The 18,412-nt window shown below is 38.7% G+C and overlaps 1 protein-coding gene across 7 annotated transcripts in view; it reads right to left on the bottom strand.

The window, feature by feature from the left end:
• Positions 1–18,412, bottom strand: part of DLG2 (discs large MAGUK scaffold protein 2) — a 701,362-nt gene that overhangs the window by 13,802 nt on the left and 669,148 nt on the right. For 5 of the 7 annotated variants that reach the window (XM_054382907.1, XM_054382932.1, XM_054382897.1 and 2 more), the window contains one exon: positions 7,858–7,903. In XM_054382907.1, the coding sequence (XP_054238882.1) occupies positions 7,858–7,903 (46 nt within the window). Of the gene's footprint in view, positions 1–7,857; positions 7,904–8,778; positions 8,879–18,412 lie in introns of all 7 variants that reach the window. The other 2 variants (XM_054382887.1, XM_054382915.1) reach the window with 1 other exon arrangement.

Below are 18,412 nucleotides of genomic sequence, written 5' to 3'. Positions count from 1 at the left end.
GGTTTTGGGCTAATTTATGGATTACCTGAGTTGTACTTACAAGATCTTGGAGAAAGCAGTTCCTTGTTTTGTTTCACATGCATTGACTGCACTGGACAGTCACTACCCTCTATTTGGCTCAAAATCCTTTTGCTGGGCCTCAATTTATGTAGGCAAACATAGGCTTTTTGGAAATGTGTTGGTAGCTATGAAAAGTTGGAAATCCAACGTATAAAAAGTTCATCAGCAGCCTGAGAATGAATTTGTGACTGAGAAGTGGTCTGTCAGCACTATATGTTTAAAATCAATATAGCTTGTGAAGGCATAGAATCAGACTCCAATACTTGCACCAACTGGAGTGTGCCTGAAAAATGTAATCCTTGGGGAGTGTAAGAGCCAGCATAAATATCCTAATTAATCAGTGGCATAACATAATAATCAGAACTCCTTTAAGTCTATTCTGAGTCTACAAATCTCATTCGAGGAGTGACTTGCTGACAGAGGGTAAAAATTTTTGTTTCTAAAAACTTTCCTTATTTTTAACTTCTAGTCATGTGTTGCCTCTCTAGGTAACTGGTGCAATCACAACCAGTTATGCAATTAGGCTAAACAGATGTGGCAATGTGTGTGTACTTTTGATGACAGCTGTAAAAGCCTTTACTGAACTATGCATGAGAGTGTTACAACTCATATGCACTAAAGAGACTTGAAATTCATGTCCATTATGAAAATCATATCTTGCAAAATAAAAACTGATGACTCCATGGTAGAAAATATGTTCTTACAAGCTTTAGTTTGAAAAAGAAATCAGAACACTTTAAGTTACAGAGCTCAAAATAAATTTTCAATCATGGTGAGATTGGCTGGTACAGGGATAAGTCAAAGTTAGTTGTATGTATCCTCATCACAAAAATAACATCTTTCTGCTAGACCAGGACTTTCTATACCACTTTGCAAACTTTGTTTCACTGCTGAGAGAACAGGTGCAAATCTACGAACATAGTTACAGCCTTGGTATTAACGTCGCCAGTGTGATGCAGCAGCAGCTGTGTGGCAGCTCAGTCTATTTTCAATCAGGCCAGCATTTGTTCATTTGTTCCTGGCTCATAAATGCTTGTTATTTTTTTTTTTTTTTAATAAAGGGAGAGATTCTGCTGCCAAATGTTTCTGTGGTTCCCCCTGAAGTTCCTGAAGCTGAAGGTTATCTGCTGAGATACAGAAAACTCCACTGTTGGCTCCAGCTCTTCTGCTCATTACAAACTCAGTGCTGAGAGCAAAAGAGATCAGGTATACTGCCTTGTTGCTGAGCAGAGGTCAAAGGATTTTCTCTTGAGATCATGTAACAGGACTTTCAATTATATTATTATTTTGAAATAAAAAGTATCTGACTCCTGTCAAGAAGATTTTTTAACCCCCAAGCCCAAGACATGAGCAATACTTCAGCCAAATACTAAATTGTTTAAGCAGTATATTTTTCTAAATAAACATGAATGCATCAGAATATCTCCTAGAAAAAGCCCATTCAGTTTCTAGCCTCTCTGTTAGTAACTGTCCAGAGAACAGCCTGAAGAGCTCTCAGAAGCCTTCAACAACACTTTCTGTACTTGTACGCCCAGTTTGGAATGGTTCTAGGAATGATCAAGTAGTACAGGTTTTGACACTAGCTACTTTTTGCTAGATGCTCATCATGAGAAGCAAAAGTTAGAGAAAGATATTAAAACAATTGCCAGAGAGCCACTAGAAGAAATGCAGAATACCTCATCCTGGACTCCAACAGTCCTGTCCAACAGGAACAAATATAAACGTCTGCAGGAAAACACATGGCACTTGCCAGCTGGTTCTTACCCACACACTATTCTTTGTGTCGGCCAAGGTGTGAATTGTTGGTTTAATAGAATCATAGAAGCACAGAATAGTTTAGGTTGGAAAAGACCTTTAAGATCAGTGAGTCCAGCTGTTAATCTTACACTGCCAAATCCACCACTAAACCATGTCTTTTAAGTACCTTCAGGGAGGGTGACTAAATTGCTTTCTTGGGCAGCCTGTTCCAGTACTTAACAACCACTTCAGTGAAGAAATTTTTCGTAACATCCAATCTAAGCTTCCCTTGGTGCATTTTTAAGTAACTTTTTTTGTCCTATCACTTGTTACATGGGTGAAGAAAACAATCTTGACCTCACTACAACCTCCTTTGGGTAGCTGTAAAGAATGAGAAGGTCCTGAGCATCCTTTTCTACAGACTAAACAACCCCACTTCCCCCAGCTCCTTCTCATAAGACTTGTTCTCCGGGTTCCTTGTCAGCTTCCTTGCCCTTCTTTGGACATGGTCCAGCAACTCAATGTCTTTCTTGTAGTGAGGGGTCCAAAACTGAACCCAGTATTGGAGGTGTGGCCTCACCAGTGTTGAGTACAGGAGGACAATCACTTTCCTGGATTACTGGTCATACTATTTCTGATACAGGCCAGGATGTGGTTGGCCTGGGCCCCTTGGACCACTGCTGGCTCATATTCAGCTGGCTGCTGACCAACATGCCCATGTCCTTTCCTGTTGTGTAGCTTTCCAGCCACTCTTCTCCAATTTCCAAAAATTCAGAATGCAGTGGGGCAGACAACCCCTTTCCACTTGCTCATTTCCTTGGGAAACAGAAAAGGCGCACTGGGACAGGTTACTACCCCATGTGAAACCCTTGAGCTCTCCAGCAGTTTTCTATTTGCTCCCTGTGAAATTTTTTGGCTTCAGTTTTTTTCTGGTCTTGGTATGCTCCATTTCACCAGTGCACGGACTGAAGACTAGCTAGATGAGTTTGCAAGTCAACACACATGGTGTACTGGGAAAATAACTTTTAAAGCCCCACCTGGAACACAAAAATTCTCCTCAAAGCGGCACTATATCACACTGAAGAACAGCTTTGCAACATGGCTGGCTCCAGATAGAGATAAACCAAACTTGGTTCTGTGCCAGTGCCTGGTGTTGGACCCTGTTCCCACCTACCCCGATGCAATCAAGTAGAGCAGAAATAATAACTGTATGTTGTCTCATTCTACCAGGAATGAGCTTTATCCTGAGCATTTATTATTTATTTCCCTTCATTAGGAATAAATAAATTAGAAGGCAGAGAGGAATGCACCTTTAGGAAATGTTCACACACTAGGTCTGATAATTAGTCTTCCCACATGAGGGATATTGATGGGCTTCCACTGTGCAGTGCCCCCCTCAACAGTCCCACAGGTCAGAACTGCAGGGAAATAAGACAGATTCTTTGTGACAGGCTTCATCTCTCTTATCTCCATTCCCTCGCAGTGTGTTGACCGTTCTCTCTGACCACCTGCCTCTCACGCTCCTCTATCTGATTTTTCTCTGTTTCTGAGTCAGAATTTTTCCAGGGGAGATTTTGTGCAATGAGCTGGGCAATGGGATGTACTGTTGGCACAGGGTAGCCTGGAAGTCCAGGGAGTAACCATCTGGACTCAGGAAGGCTTGAAGTCCCCACAGGAGATATGCTGGTATACCATGGCCATGTAGTAATTGAATATACAATCAGATTAGAGTTGATATGCCATTGTGGCCAGCTGAATCAGTAATTTCCAGCAGGTCATCAAAGTTTCTAGTTGCCCAAGGTCATAGCTTCGTATGTCATATCAGCACACACCAATGATTCCTTAGCAAATGGAATTAGGTCCTTTGTGCACCAGGTCCTGGATTTTAAAGCCACTTTCACTTGGCATAACCTAAAACTGGCCTCCTCTGCTGCTAAATGGTGTAGCTTTCCAATAGACATCTTCTCCAAAAGTCAGCAGTTACTGGATATCCCAGTAACAGGTGAGGAGCTCCAGCCCACAGGATGTTGGTTGGATGCTGCTGGGGTAAGAGGGGAGCTTGCCCAGATAGAAACCACTCTAGAGGGAGTGTGCCGGCCATGGGGTGTCGTTACCCCTACACTATTTTTCCTTCCAAGCATCTATTTGCCAACCAACTTCTCCAAACTATTTCTGTCTGTCTTCTTGCACCTTACTTTGTTTCAAGCTATTGCACAGTCAACAAGGAACAGGCTACTTGGCCTATCTTATGATGAAATTTGGGAACTAGCTTTTGCGGATCTCTCCCCAGATGTCTAGCTGCAACTCCACACCCCTCTTAAGTGTCCTTTTGGGACAGTTCATCAGACATGGGATATGCTCAGCCACCAGCCTAGATTCCCCTCTGGGCTTTTACCTTGAGCTCACCCTGAAATAAACACACCTGGAGATCTGACTCATGAGAACTTTTGAAAATTTAACCTATTGACTCATTCCCAATTGTAAAGTCAGTCTGGGGAAAGAGCATCTTATATTTCAAACATAAAATCCTCCTCTCCTCTTCAGTGAAGGACACATTAAAAATAAAGTGATTCAGAACTGGATCTTGGCAGTACAAGATCACCTACTGTTTTCTCGTCACTCTGGCAATTGCTTTCCAAGGAAACCTTTGCAAAACAAGAGAATACAAACTAATTTACCATTTCTGAATTGCATAAGATTAGCTGTTTTACTGAAACAAACCAGTGTTTATTAACAGAGCTCAACTGCTATGCACTATATCAAGACTAGTAAATAAGAGGTATGATACCAATGATTACCTGAATGTATGTGGGTGCTTAGCACAAGTGCTGAGTGACTGGTGGAAAACTTGATTTGCTAAGCAAATGGCTTGAAAAAAATAAACAACTGAGTAATTTAGTTACCAACCCATGCTTTTAATTACCCTTTATTAAATTTCCAGTAATTTATTTAATGCCTTTGTTTTTCAACACTTTCCAGAAAAGTGGTTATATTGGTTAAGTTTTTGGTTATTCCTAATAATTACCCGTAACATACAATTTGCCTCTGATATGACCACATGGAGCCTGTAATTCCCAATAAATCAGGTTGCAGCATCGGTACCTCTACTTACAGGGAATCAGTGACATTCGGTGGCAGTGTCTAAGGGGAGAAGGTTCATATTACCTTTTCTGAAGACTTCAATATGCATTAGAAAAATCCATACTGCCAAAATTAAGGGCTGAACAAAATTTCTGTGACTATTTTTTAGCCCTTCATGCAGGCATGCAGCAATCCAATTAAAAATTGTGTCCTTGTAAAAAGAATGCCTTTTGCAGAGTTGACTACAGCTATGGAGTAATTTTACTCTTAAAAGATCATCAAGAAACTACCCACACTCTGCTGAAATAAACTTCTTGTCACTGAAGCAAATAATCTTGACTTTCACAGGCTACCCAAAGCCAGGTTTGTTTTTTTTTTTTTTTTGTCCCAGAATAGGTCCCAAATAACAACCTTCCTCCCTTATATTATAAAGGTTGACAGTATTCTTTTATAGCTTTGTATTCAAGATGTGGTTGTAAATTTATATTCCAAGCCATTTGCTCCAACCGTCTTCTTAATATTAACAAAAGTGTAGCAAGGAAAGAAACAAAAGAAAAGAAACAAACAGAATAAGCTATGCAAAGTAAAAGGACTCTAATGAAAGCAGTAACTTACTGTAGCTACTTTCACTATCGCTGGCATTAGAAGAAACATGTTCTGCAAGAACAGTACAGCAAATTAAAGAACATAACCAAGCACCAAAAAGCTGCAGAAACTTAAAAGAACTGCCACAGTCATGCAGAGGTAGTTGTGCAGTGAGAACATAAAGACTATGTAGTGATATCACTTGAAAACCCTTAGGTAATTACAGGTGTAAAATGAAAGCTTTCTCTCTTGAGGAGTTTCAGAAAGAGGCTTATAAATATTAGCTCATGATAAGTGTCATAGCAAAGCCATGTCTTTTCTTGAGATAGTGATATTTCAGATAACTGAAATTCAAAGTACATTATGGTCCACTTGCATCTCATTGAACATCTTGACTAATTTCATGAAACCTGCATCTGCTTCTACCACTTTGCACTATCAGTAACGTACATCATGAAAGCATTGGAACTATTCCTGCTAAACTTCTAACCTGTGTCTATCTTTAATCTCTGTGCACTATCCTGAATATCTAGGAAATTAACATGAACATTGTTTTGGTACCAAATATTGTATCTATTTTACCCTGCCCCAAAGAAGAAGACAAAACCAACAACGAAACTAAGAAAAAAAGTGGAAGAAGTCTTTTTTTCAGTCTAGTCTCAGGATATGAGCTACAGTATGAAGCTGACAGGACAAGTCTGGGTAGGTGAATAGGGACATAATAACTATCATGATGGGTTATATAGTTCGGCAAGTCTGGTGTCTTGCTTCTATTATCATTATTATTTAAAGACAGGTACAATCTGCATCAAGTGAAGTGACTGTTCCCAAACAGTAGTCAGAAGATTGTTTATAGCCAAACTAATATGCTATACAGGACCTGAAGAACTTTATTAAATAAGAACAAATATCCTTTATAGTATGAGCTGTCATTAAAAGCATATTTGAATCAAATATTAGTGACATTTGGATGGGTGGGAATGCCTAGAGGTGTGTCTGTAATTGAAAATTAGGTGCAATATTAATAAACTATATAATACCTCTGTGCTACTTTTCCCTTAGCAATTTGTAGAATTCAGTTATCTCCCTTCAAGTGGTTGGATGTCATGGAGATTGGCCTTTGTAAGGACACAGATATTCAGGAGGGTTATCAGATGAGAAATATTCTGCTTCTTTTAAGGTACAGAAGAATCTGCATTTGCTGCTAATGAGCTGCTATGACACTTAAAGTAGCAGAATGGTAAAAAGTCCTGTGGCCATGACATTTGCTGTCTATCACTGACAAAGCTTGTCTTGTAGAAATGTTCTTCATGCAAGAGATAAAGCTTTCATCTTTAAACAGTGAGCTACTATAAGGCTGAAAGTCAAATCATTAAAAGGACCCTTCAACAAATCAGTCAGAAGTGGAATAATCTGTAAAACCACGTGCAGGGGTGTGCATTCCTGCAATTAAAAAGCACATACAGAACAGCAGATGATGCAATGTTAACATTCATACACATTTTGCTTCAACTACATAGTGCTTAAAAAAAAAATGGTGAGAACTGAGGAAAAAGCAGCCAAACACATGCAAGTGGCATTTTCTTTCAATTATTTAGATGTGAATACAGAATATAATGTAGCTGTTTATATAGAAATCAGCTGCAACTATGTCACTCGATACAACTTCTATTGGTCTAACTTTTGAGGAAGCAAAATAATTTCTGAACAGTTATCTGACATGTTATACATTCTGCAATGCCAAGTCTTGAGACAGGATTGCTGCATCAGAAAAAGAAATTGGTTAGGGTTACTTGACAGAAAATAGGCTGCTAATGGTGAAATGGTTCTAAAAGTAGCTTTGGAGAAAGCATGGTCTTCTCTAGACTGCAGATGACTTCTTCCATTGATAACAAATGCTAATCTAAAATCCAGCAAAGTAGCAAACACTCCCATGCAAAAAAGCTGAAAATGTAGAAGCAACAGCATAAAATAATTTTCTATTGACCTCCCCAGGATGTGATCAAGTTACAGTATTTAACTTTCCCTTTAAACGGAGAAGGAGGGATTGTTGCTGAAAAGAACAGTCTAGGTAGCAAAACAAGTTGTAGGTATGCTAGTCTACAGAACTGCCATGATGGGAACAATAACATACTGTCAGAAGCCAAAGGTGTTATTACGAAAGAAGTGAAAGTGTCTGCTCAATACACTGTATGTTATTTAATATCATCATGCAGAACAAAACAATTGAAACATTTTTAATGCATTCACAGCTGGGTAACAAATAAGACTCTATCTTGTGCATGCTAGGAGTGGAGGGTCCTCATAGAAGGAACAGAAGCCAAAACAAAACAAAACAAAACCAAAGGAAAAAAAAGAAAAAAAGATTTACAGCGACCATTCCTGGGAACTTACTCAGAGTCTTTGTTCCATAACCGTCGTCACCTAATCCGGGGATGTCCTGCATGGAAGTCCCCAGAGAGAGCAATGAGAAAGGAAGAACAGCCGCAGAAGAGGAAGGAAGAAGTCAGTGGAGTTGAAATGGATACTACCATGACTGACCATGTCGATTGAGCAATCTGGATCCCTGCTTTTTCTTCCTGAAAAAAACTTTAGACCCCAATTCTATGGAAAGGCAGCCAATGAAAGATGCAGTGACCACGATACATGGCTTTTGGAGATGTGAGGAACAAGGAACTATCAGATAAATAAAGTTCCAGAAATGATCATTGCCAGATAAATTTAGATAGGAATAACTAAAAAATCCAAAGAGTTTATATTGAGGCTTGGAAAAAGCATGTATTTTAATAATGCTGGTTCTCTATATAGTTTAAGTCAGCAGTAAATGCCCGAGGAGGTACACATTCCAAGATCTGATTTAATTCTTTGAGCAGTTAATGCTGTTGCATCATTTAATTATTCTAGTGAAGCTGCCCATAACAACCAACTTGGAGAACGTAAAAGGAAAAAAACAGATCAGAGCAGACTTTTTAATATGTAATAATTTACTTTAGTATTGTGAAAGAAATCACATTTGCATTATTACGAGTCAATTCTGATCTGGGAATAGGTAGAGACAAGTCTGGATTTATGACAGGTGCAACAACAACTTTGAGGAACCACATTTGCTCTTCCAAAAGTTAAGGTCACTGTTTTATTCTTCTGAAAATGCTGTTTCCAGGGATGGAAAGACCAGCTGGATCCAAACTGCAGTCACACATTGGTCACAGTAGTAAAACCTCTCCTGCCTGCCTAGATGTGTGTGATACTGGTATCATGCGTGTCACCCATTCTTTGTGCTGCTGCGTGTGGCATCGTCTCCAAGAGGTTACTTACGTTCTGGATCACTTGTTTCCTGCTCACTCTGCTCCTTGCTCTTGTAGAATGGGAATTTTCGTGAAAAGATGAAGTTCTTTTTACGCTTGTCATTGAATGACTGTGAAGGAGAAAAGGCATGGGGCAAAAACAGGGACGTCTAATTGTTGTCACACTCATGCTGACAAAACAACTAGTTTGTAAAAGTGGAGAGAACTGTAGTGACTCAAATAAGTCCAAACCAAGTGGCTGCAAAGAATCAAGAGGTGATGGGGTGAGGTCTGCAGGTTGAAGGCAAAGCCCCTGGAGACTGAATCGATTTGATTACAGAGGCTTCAGATTACAACTTTCAGCTCTTTATTTGGAAATTATTGTGTTTGGCATGTTCAGATGAAGGGATACAGATGGCTCAGCATGCTTTGAGATCAAATCAATTATCTTTAATCATAGCAGACTGTAAACAGAATTAATTAACTGGCTGAAAAAGAATAGGCCATAAAGTGGAAAGAGGAAGCCTTTGATTTGCTTGTAGTTGGTATGTGAATTCAGCCCTGTGACAGTTAACATCAAGTACTAAATTTCTGGTAACTGCTACTGTTTTATTTGGCCTCTTAATCAACAAATTCTTAAGTGTGTTTTAATGCTTTTTATGGGGGGAAGGCATGATTTAAAATAACAAGTTTGTTGCATTTGATACATCTGTATTGACTCATTAGTTCCTCTGTACATGCTTTTCATGCTTTTAGTTTTATGTGGTTTAGAGATGGAATTCTGCTGATAGCCAGTATTTTATTGTATGTTGAGCAGCTTATATTGTTTTAATTCTTTGAATGGGGAATTCATATGGAAGAAACATATATATTTTTTAACATGATAAAACCTTTGACTTTATAGACAGTCACAGGGGCTCATGGCACTGTACTGTGTAAAAGCAGGATTTGCTTACTTGGAACATTTATTTCAGATACTAAATGAGGAATTAGAGTCCCCATACAGTTAATTGAGAGAAGCTGGCATTTTAGAGGGCACTTACACTGAGCTGCAGATAGTGCTTATCTGAAGTGAACTGTGTTGCTTGTCAATGAACTACACCATTCCCTATATTGCACATAGGCAATGCCCGGACACATGACTTTGCCAACCATCACCTCCAATAGAGCAGACCTTCCTTCTTAGCTTATGTGAAGAGCCAGTTTCATGTGTTTGTCACTGATCAAATGAAGTATAACAAGCATTTGGCTCCAGTTCTGAAATGAAATGTATTTGGAGTTTCAGAACATAATTTATATTGTTACATTGTGGAAGCACAGCATAAAATGCGGTTTATAATACGAAGTTAGGTACTGAAAAACTCTATTAAAATAGTTGCCTAATTGTGTCACCAAAGTTTCATGCCACTTTTACATATCAAGCATATTTAAAATTCAGTAACTGAAAGCAAAGGAAAAAAAAACTGCACATGTAGAATAAATGATCCATGAAAATCTCTCAGAGTATGTAAACATTCAATGTGAAATTAACATGGAAGTCATGCAAAAATAATCCAGACAACATGCAGTTTCAAAACAAAGCAAATATGAAAGAAAGCCAGAGGAAAAAAAAAAGTAATATGCATGTGAAGGACTAAAGTAATCTGTGGATGAAAGGATGATTGACATGCACATTACATAATTTTAATGACCTAAAGGATATAATTAAACTAAAATGTGTTTTCTATGATAATTTCTGTTATTTTTCCAAAGAAAAGAAGGTACCATGTTAACATTTCCCATTGTGAAAATGTTGTTTGTCACGATTCCTCTGAATTTGACATAGTAATAGTATAGGCATTACACTTTAAAAGGGGGGAGGGAGAGGGAGAGAGGGGGAATATACACAATAGCACCTCAAAAAACAAAAGGGGTTTAAAATGACAATCTATTACCAAATGCCATTTCACTTTGAAATTAAAGAGGAAACTACTAAATTGATAAATAAATATGCTGTTTCATAAAGATTATACAATAAATAACACTTATAAGCATTCTTTTCATTTTCCCCCCCAACAGTCTAGAGTAAAAACATCAGAAATTCCATTTTCACCATAACATACATTTTTTTCCCCCAAGCTTATGCATGCTCTAACAGCATATTCCAAATTAGACAGATATACTATATTGTTATATAAACTTTTCCTCTTTTCAATTTCAGATACTGGGCTGCCTTTTTAATAAGATAGGGTTCCACTTCAATTCAGACAATCAAAATCTGGCAATTAATAGCAGGTGAGTGTTATGTCCAACTGTGTCAACTGCATTTACATCAGGAAAAAGCCTTGTTCCTAAAATAAAGCTGGCTTTTGAATTTAATGATATCCATAAGTAAAATGGTTATGTATGTGTTAATATTTCTATAGATTACTCAATGTATATATTCATGTTAATGATCTAAGTGTAGTCAGGGTATTTAGAGTTAAAATAACAAAGAAACTGTAAAATATTATAAAATATGAAAATGGGTCTGATCCTGAAAACTTGTAGAAATAATTAGTCCTTGATATTAACTGAATAGACTTACTACATATTTATTTTCTTGCATTAAGTGTATGCTGTTTCAGTAGGCATTTATTGATTTTGTGTCCAATATAAACATGATTAAACTCAGACTGATGGTCTCCACCTTAAGGATATGAAATTCTCAGACACTTAGCAAAATGTTTCTTATGTATACCATGATATAGATCTCTACTGTATAGAGAGAAGGGTGTTGGCAAAAAGGAAGACTCATATAGAATAAAACCATGTTTTTATTAGACACACTGTGCTAGTTCTGGATTTTCCTCTGTTGATGGAGGAGCAGAGTCTGAATGTGTGTATTTTCTTTTTTAAGAAAGGATCATGCATGTGAGCAACAGTGGTAAGATTAAACAGTGAACTTTAGATGTGTGCTTTTGACAGATTTTATTTCCATGAAATGGCAACTTTGAGACCTGTCAAATATTCTGGAGGCAGTTTTCACAGGGGCTCCCTGTGCCACTGGAGAGGTGTGAGATAGCTGCAGGATAAATGAGAGAGGTATTTGCCTGCATCTCAACTCAATGCAAATGTTTCGAGCAACCGGAATTGAAATTGTGATATCAGGCTTAGGCTTACTTCAACAATATTTATGCAGGCAGAGTTTCTGAAAGTCAGTGGAAAAGTGCCTGAAAATGTATTCCTATGTCAGTCACAACTTCTTTGCCATGAACATTATAAAATCCTGAAATGGCGAATAACTTGGGAATTTGCAGTTGCAGTGAAAAACCTGTGTGAGACATTTTATATCTCACTGCCACCAGTTCACACAGGCTACCACTAACCTACCAATTGGCCATAGTAAGTACTTCATATAGACAAGTGCCTAAGACTAAAAAGCAAATGAAATTTTCAAGTATGGCCTGACAACCAAACAGTGAGGTCATTCTTCACAGCGTTTGAACTGTGATGAAAAAAAGAAGTCTTTTCTCAGGAAAAAAAAAAAAAGCAGAGGCAGGGGAGGAAAGTCATTTTCTGATGTCCTGGCTTGAATTCTGGTTTGATACTATTTAAACTTAGGCTGTATTTTGGAGAAAGCAGAAAAAAACCTAATTGTGGTGTGAAAATATTTGCTTGACCAAATATTTCCAGATGTCCCCAGTTATCCAAGTCTGGCTCACACATACAAACCTTCTCTGTTTGTGACAGACATTAAGACACTGTGTGTTTCTTGTTTAAAAACTCCTTTCAATACTTCTTTTGTGTCACCATAATTTTTGAATTCTAAATCCTTTTCCCTAGGTGCAGAAGCTGTATGTACATTACTCATCAGCTAACAGGATAGTGTTATTTTAAAGGAAATGTTCATGTAGCATTGAATAAACAACATGATTTAAGAATTTGCTTTACAGTCGTAAACATCACAAAGAATAGTGGCATCAGTAATTTGCCATAGGCAACTATATCATTGTTTACTTTGAGCTTCTTCCCAATCTTTTTTTTTTTTCCCCCACAAGGTACCTGATCCAGCTCATCCTATTTTGTGCAGATGTGCTCTTGATAGAGGTTTTCTTTACACTTTTCACAAGAAGCTAATATGCTGGAGAGAGATTTCTTTTGATGTTCTAAAAGCAACTATATCTCCTAAACCCCATTAAACTCACAAATATATTGGGAATAATTTATTTTGCTATTTCATTCAGCCAATGCTAATCCTCAGTCATGAGGTGGGAAATGGTGTTTAAGGATCACCTGAGAAAAAACTGTTCCAGACCACTGGCTGTGAAATCCTTTTATAGAAGTTGTAGATGAATTTAATTTACCAACTATTTTTAGGCAGGTTTGGACTAAGCTACAGCCTAGTTTTTCTGTTGTGTGATTATCTGCATCAGTCTTGTTCTGACATTGGGTCTGGCAGTGTATATGGCTTCATTCATTTGCTGCTTCTCATCTGCTTTTTTTTTTAATTCTTGTTTAATACCTACCTTTGGCCTAACTTAAATGCAAAGCCCTCACTTATACAGCATTCTACAAAAACCTATGAAATTTATCAGCAACATTATGTCCCCGCAATCCTTTTCTCTATATTTAATTCAGCCTTTTTGTACTAAGGACATACCTTTACTCTGTTTGAACACTGACTTTAGTAAGGATTAGGACACTCAAGCACTGTTAAATCTTTACATGTAAAATCTCTCCCATCATATCAAAAAGTCACACTAATACCAGAAAGGAAAGTTTTGGACTGTAACAGACTAGAATCACGGAAATGTTCAGGTTGGTAAAGACCCTCAGGATCACCAAGTCCGACTGATAACCCTACTCTACAAGGCTCACCCCTAAACCATGTCCTCAAGCACCACATTCAAATGACCTTTAAACACATCCAGGGTTGGTGACTCAACCACCTCCCTGGGCAGCCCATTCCAGTGCCTGACCACTCTTTCTGTGAAAATTTTTTTCCTAATGCCCAGTCTAAACCTACCCTGGTGTAGCTTGAGGCCGTTCCAACTTTTCTATCACTAATTACTGGTGAGAAGAGACCAGTACCAGCCTCTCTACAATGTCTTTTCAGGCAGTTGTAGAGAGCGATGAGGTCTCCCCTCAGCCTCCTCTTTTTCGAACTAAACAGTCCCAGCTCCTTCAGTTGCTCTTCATAAGATTTATTCTCCATATTCTCCAGGCCCTTCACTGCCTTTGTTGCCTTCTTCTGCACTCACTCTAGATACTCAGCGTCATTTCTTCATTCAAACATCACCTTTCTTCCTTTATAGTGTACTGTTTCATTTAGCAATTCAAAATGCACAGTGCATATGAAATCTCCAAAACAAACTTTGAAGAGAATCCTGTTAGTGTATCTGTTTTATGTGAAAAGTGGCTTTGCAGTTAGCATGGCAGCATGGTCTGGGGAACACAAGTCAGACCACACTTTGGGATCTTCTGCCTCATTGTTCCATCTACAGTATTGGGACCTGCTCACAGACGCTTTGTGGGGATTAGGTCAAGACTGTGACCCCGTGGATACTATCACTGAGGCCATGGTAATTTCATTTACTAAGATATTCAAGTACACTGGGGTTAAGTGTCTTGAGCAAATCTAGAAGAAAGCCAATGATACTGAGTCATTCTTGCTTTCCTGGTGTAATGACAAACTTGGTGATGGACTGAGTTTACACGTGAAGGAAGCTATTAGTGACATCTGTGCAGACAGAAGATAAACTAAGAAGCTGTTAGTGGCAACTGTAAGCCTGCTTGTTTAGTGACCACACAGTATATTCCTTAAGATATATGTCTTTCATTCACAGTCTGGTCACACAGTTGCATGCTGGCAAGCAACACTCTCCAACTTCACTATGCCTTTTATGAGATGAAGGTGAAAGCACGTCCCTATTCTGTTAAGTTCAACCTTAGATTTTCGTAGACAGTGCAACCATCTTGAAAACAAAGTAAAAACTCTGGGCCATATTAATTTGTTGTTGCATTTTTGCACCATGATCTCTTTTGAGAAGTGAGAACAAACTTTGGGTGAGAAGCTCAGATGAAGATAGCTCTGCTTGCTTGTATTTCCCATGACACTGTAGGGAAATTTGGGTCTTGGAAATCCAGAATGACAAAATATAAGGGAATCCAGAATGAAAAAATATAAGCCTGGTTAAAAACTCTGTTCTGTCTAGCTTCTACAGACAAGGATAGTGTTGTTTAGTATTCATAAATATGAAATTTTACTTTTTTTTAAAGACTGACCTAATGTCACTTGTCAGCCAGCATACTCAATTTTAATTGCTAACAAACAACAGTTCAAGTCTACAGAAACTACCAGGGGAATAGAAAGGTTATCAGACTTGCAAGAAAGCATGTAAAAGGAGTATTTCCAATTCTGCAGACACATATTTGACTTGGTAAGAGGTATGAGGGCAGTACTCATCTGTACTAATTTACATTGCATCATTTTCAGCAGGATTGAAACACCAACTTAAAAACCTTCTCTGTGTGACAGGTAAGGTCATTTACAAGCAGCTGAAGGTTGTACAAAAAGAGGGTGGGAAAGATTTGTTCAAGCAGCAACACTGGAATTAATAGTGCGAAAATAAGAAAGGGCAAAGCTCCTTGACAGTGAAATCAATTTGGATGTAGAATAATCTGCCCCAAGGGAAGTGGAAAAGCCTAGATCATTTTTCACATTTAAAACAACTCTGCTAATCTTAAGTACTGTGGGGAATAACACTGCAGTGCTGGGAGAGCAGGAGACAATGGAGAGAAAAGAGCCAGACAGTAAGTCTCGCCCAGCTCTAACGTCTGTGTTTCTGTGGTGAGATGCTCACAGATTCAGCATCACAGAGTTCTGCTGAGGTCTAGGTCTCGACATAATTGGGCTCACTACAATCATCTGGGCAGTGTGAAGGTTTTCCTCTCCTTTGGAGCTAGGAAATATATCCAGTGTTCGGCAATGTGGTACCAAATCCCAAATCTTTCACTACTCTTTTTTTTTTTTTTTTCTCCTCTAAAAGTAGCTTTCACTCTTAAAGCTGAGGTGTACCATCAGATACTGATCCCACACATTTAATTTGTATTTAAATTACTCTTTAAGTGAAGAAATAAGTCCATCAGTATTTTCTTTGACAGACATGCTACCAATAAGAAGCAATATTTTTCACTGTCTGAATCAAGTTGAACCCCAATGCCTTTATTTTTCATATTGATTATGTTTACAGGCTGCAGATATTTAGAATTTATGCTTAACAATAAAATGCAAAATGGCTTTTCTTTTTTTTTTTTTTTGTGGTTTGTTTTTTTCTTAACTGGAAAGCAGACCAAAAGCTTTTTTTACTTTAGTATTTTTGTTTAACTTGAAAGAAAAAAACCACCTACTGGATTTTAAAAACAAAGCTGTGAAAACATATTTCTTTGCTTGAGCTGAGTAAAAGCTTCAAATTTGACCTGACAGTATTTTCACAATTTTAGAAGTGTTTCACCTCTTTAAAAAACCAGGTTCCTTCAGGCATGACAGTTCCCTGCTAGAGTCAACACTGCTACCATGACATAAATTAAAATTGAGGACTCCCTTGCTTTCCTTTACTTTTGACTGTGACCTGGGCCCAACAAACATTATTATTAAATTATTAAATGACTTTGTGGAGTGTCTCAAGGTATCCTGGAGCAATGATACACTGTACAGCAATCTTTTTTCTGGCTATGTGCTGTTTTATCATCTGAATTCCGTATGATTAGTTCAGCACATGAGTGAGCTGGATGCTGATGGCAGGAGAATTTCTAATGTACCTTGCAGAAACACTGAGCAAAAAGTGTTCAGCTCAAGGGGAAGAGTCAGAGCAGTCCAATAATATGGGCTCATGTCAAAACAGATGTGCAGCCAGTGTCCACTGCCTGGCACCAGCTCCATCCGTCAAGAAACAAGAAGACAGGACTCTGGAAGATGTGAAAATGCTTGAAGAAGCAAGGGCAGTTGGACAAATGAGATCTAGCTTTTCCTCCAGCATGGGGAGAGGAAGTCTTTCTCCTCTAAGACACAAAGTGCACTGGCAGGAATGAGGCTGGGATTTGATTCTTCCATGACACCCAATGCTTACCCCATTTCTGAAGTCTTGTAGCCTTTGCCAGAACCAGAGAGAAAACCAGAAGCAAGATAGCAACAAAGTCAGATGAAGAAGTGCAATTTCTTCTTCCTCCCTGTGCTGAGCAGTTTCACCCTGAAGTTTTGGAGAGTATTTTCAGACCTACTGATGTCCCATGCCAATAAAAAGTCCTTGTGTAGAAGATGTATCTGCTCCACAATTTGCTTTTAATAATTTCTACAATTTTTTCCCCCACTTATTTAAAAGATCTACTTAGAAGGAGCCGGTGAGGAATTCTTGCAATATGAGTTCATATTACTTTTTTATCCTTGTCATTAATATCTATTTAATCAGAGAGGAAGCATTCTTGAATGATAGCTAAAGAGTAGCAGCTAAATTCCAATATTGCAGAAACAATGATTTCATAAAAGATTTTATGTGACTTAGTAACAGAGACGTAAAACCAGAATTTTTATCACATGAATGATTTCCAAAGCTTATTTTAAGTTGCATACATGAAAGTGTGTTCTTATTTTCTGGTGACAACAAAGAAAATTCTAATCATTGTGAGATGGTGGACTGTACAGTGATTCACAACTCTGGCAAATAAATGACATATAGAATGATTTTACATAAAAGGCTCAGTTCTGAGTAGAAGGGGACGTTCTTGTCTGTAGCTATACAAGCAAAGAAGTTCAGGAACCTGCACATCTCCACAAGAAATGCAGCAACAAAACTGGGGGGGTTGGCTGACACCTATCAGGCTGTGCAGCCATCCGATGTGACCTGGACAGGCTGGAGAGCAGCTGTGTGCAGTCAAACCTCAGGAAGTTTAATAAGGACAAGTGCAAGGTCCTACACCTGGGGAGAAATAACAACAGGCACCAGTACAGGTTAGGGGGTGCCCTGCTGGAAAGCAGCTCCACAGAGAAAGACCTTGGGGTGTTGGTGGACAGCAAGTTCTCGATGGAACAACCATGTGCTCTTGTGGCCAATGGGATCCTGGGATGTATCAAGAAGGGTGCGACTAGCAGGTCTAAGGAAGTTCTTCTACCTCTTGACTCTGTCCTGGTGAGACCACACCTGGAATCCTGTGTCCAGTTTTGGGCTCTCCAGTTCAAGAAGACAGACAACTGCTGGATTGGAACTGAATCCAATGGAAAGCCATGCGGATGATTATGGGACTTGAGCATCTCCCCTGTGAAGAGAGACTGAGAGCCTTGGGGCTATTTAGTCTGGAAAAGAGAAGACTGAGAGGGGATCTGATCAATGTCTATAAATATCTGAGGGGTGGGTGTCAAGTGGAGGGGGCCAGGCTCTTTTTGGTTGTTCACAGTGATAAGACAAGGAACAATGGGTTCAAACTAGAACATAGAAGATTTCAACTCAGCATGAGGAGGAACTTTTTTACAGTGAGGGTGACGGAGCACTGGAACAGGCTGCCCAGGTGAAGTGAAGTCTTCTTCTCTGCAGATTTTCAAAACCCACCTGGATGCATTCCTGTGTGGACTATCCTAAGTGATCCTGCTCTGGCAGGGGGGTTGGACCTGATGATTTCTTGAGGTCCCGTCCAACCTCTGATATACTGTG

This window comes from Indicator indicator, chromosome 1, assembly GCF_027791375.1.
Source record: "Indicator indicator isolate 239-I01 chromosome 1, UM_Iind_1.1, whole genome shotgun sequence".
Lineage (NCBI taxonomy): Eukaryota > Metazoa > Chordata > Aves > Piciformes > Indicatoridae > Indicator > Indicator indicator.
This window is presented reverse-complemented; position numbering and strand designations above follow the sequence as displayed.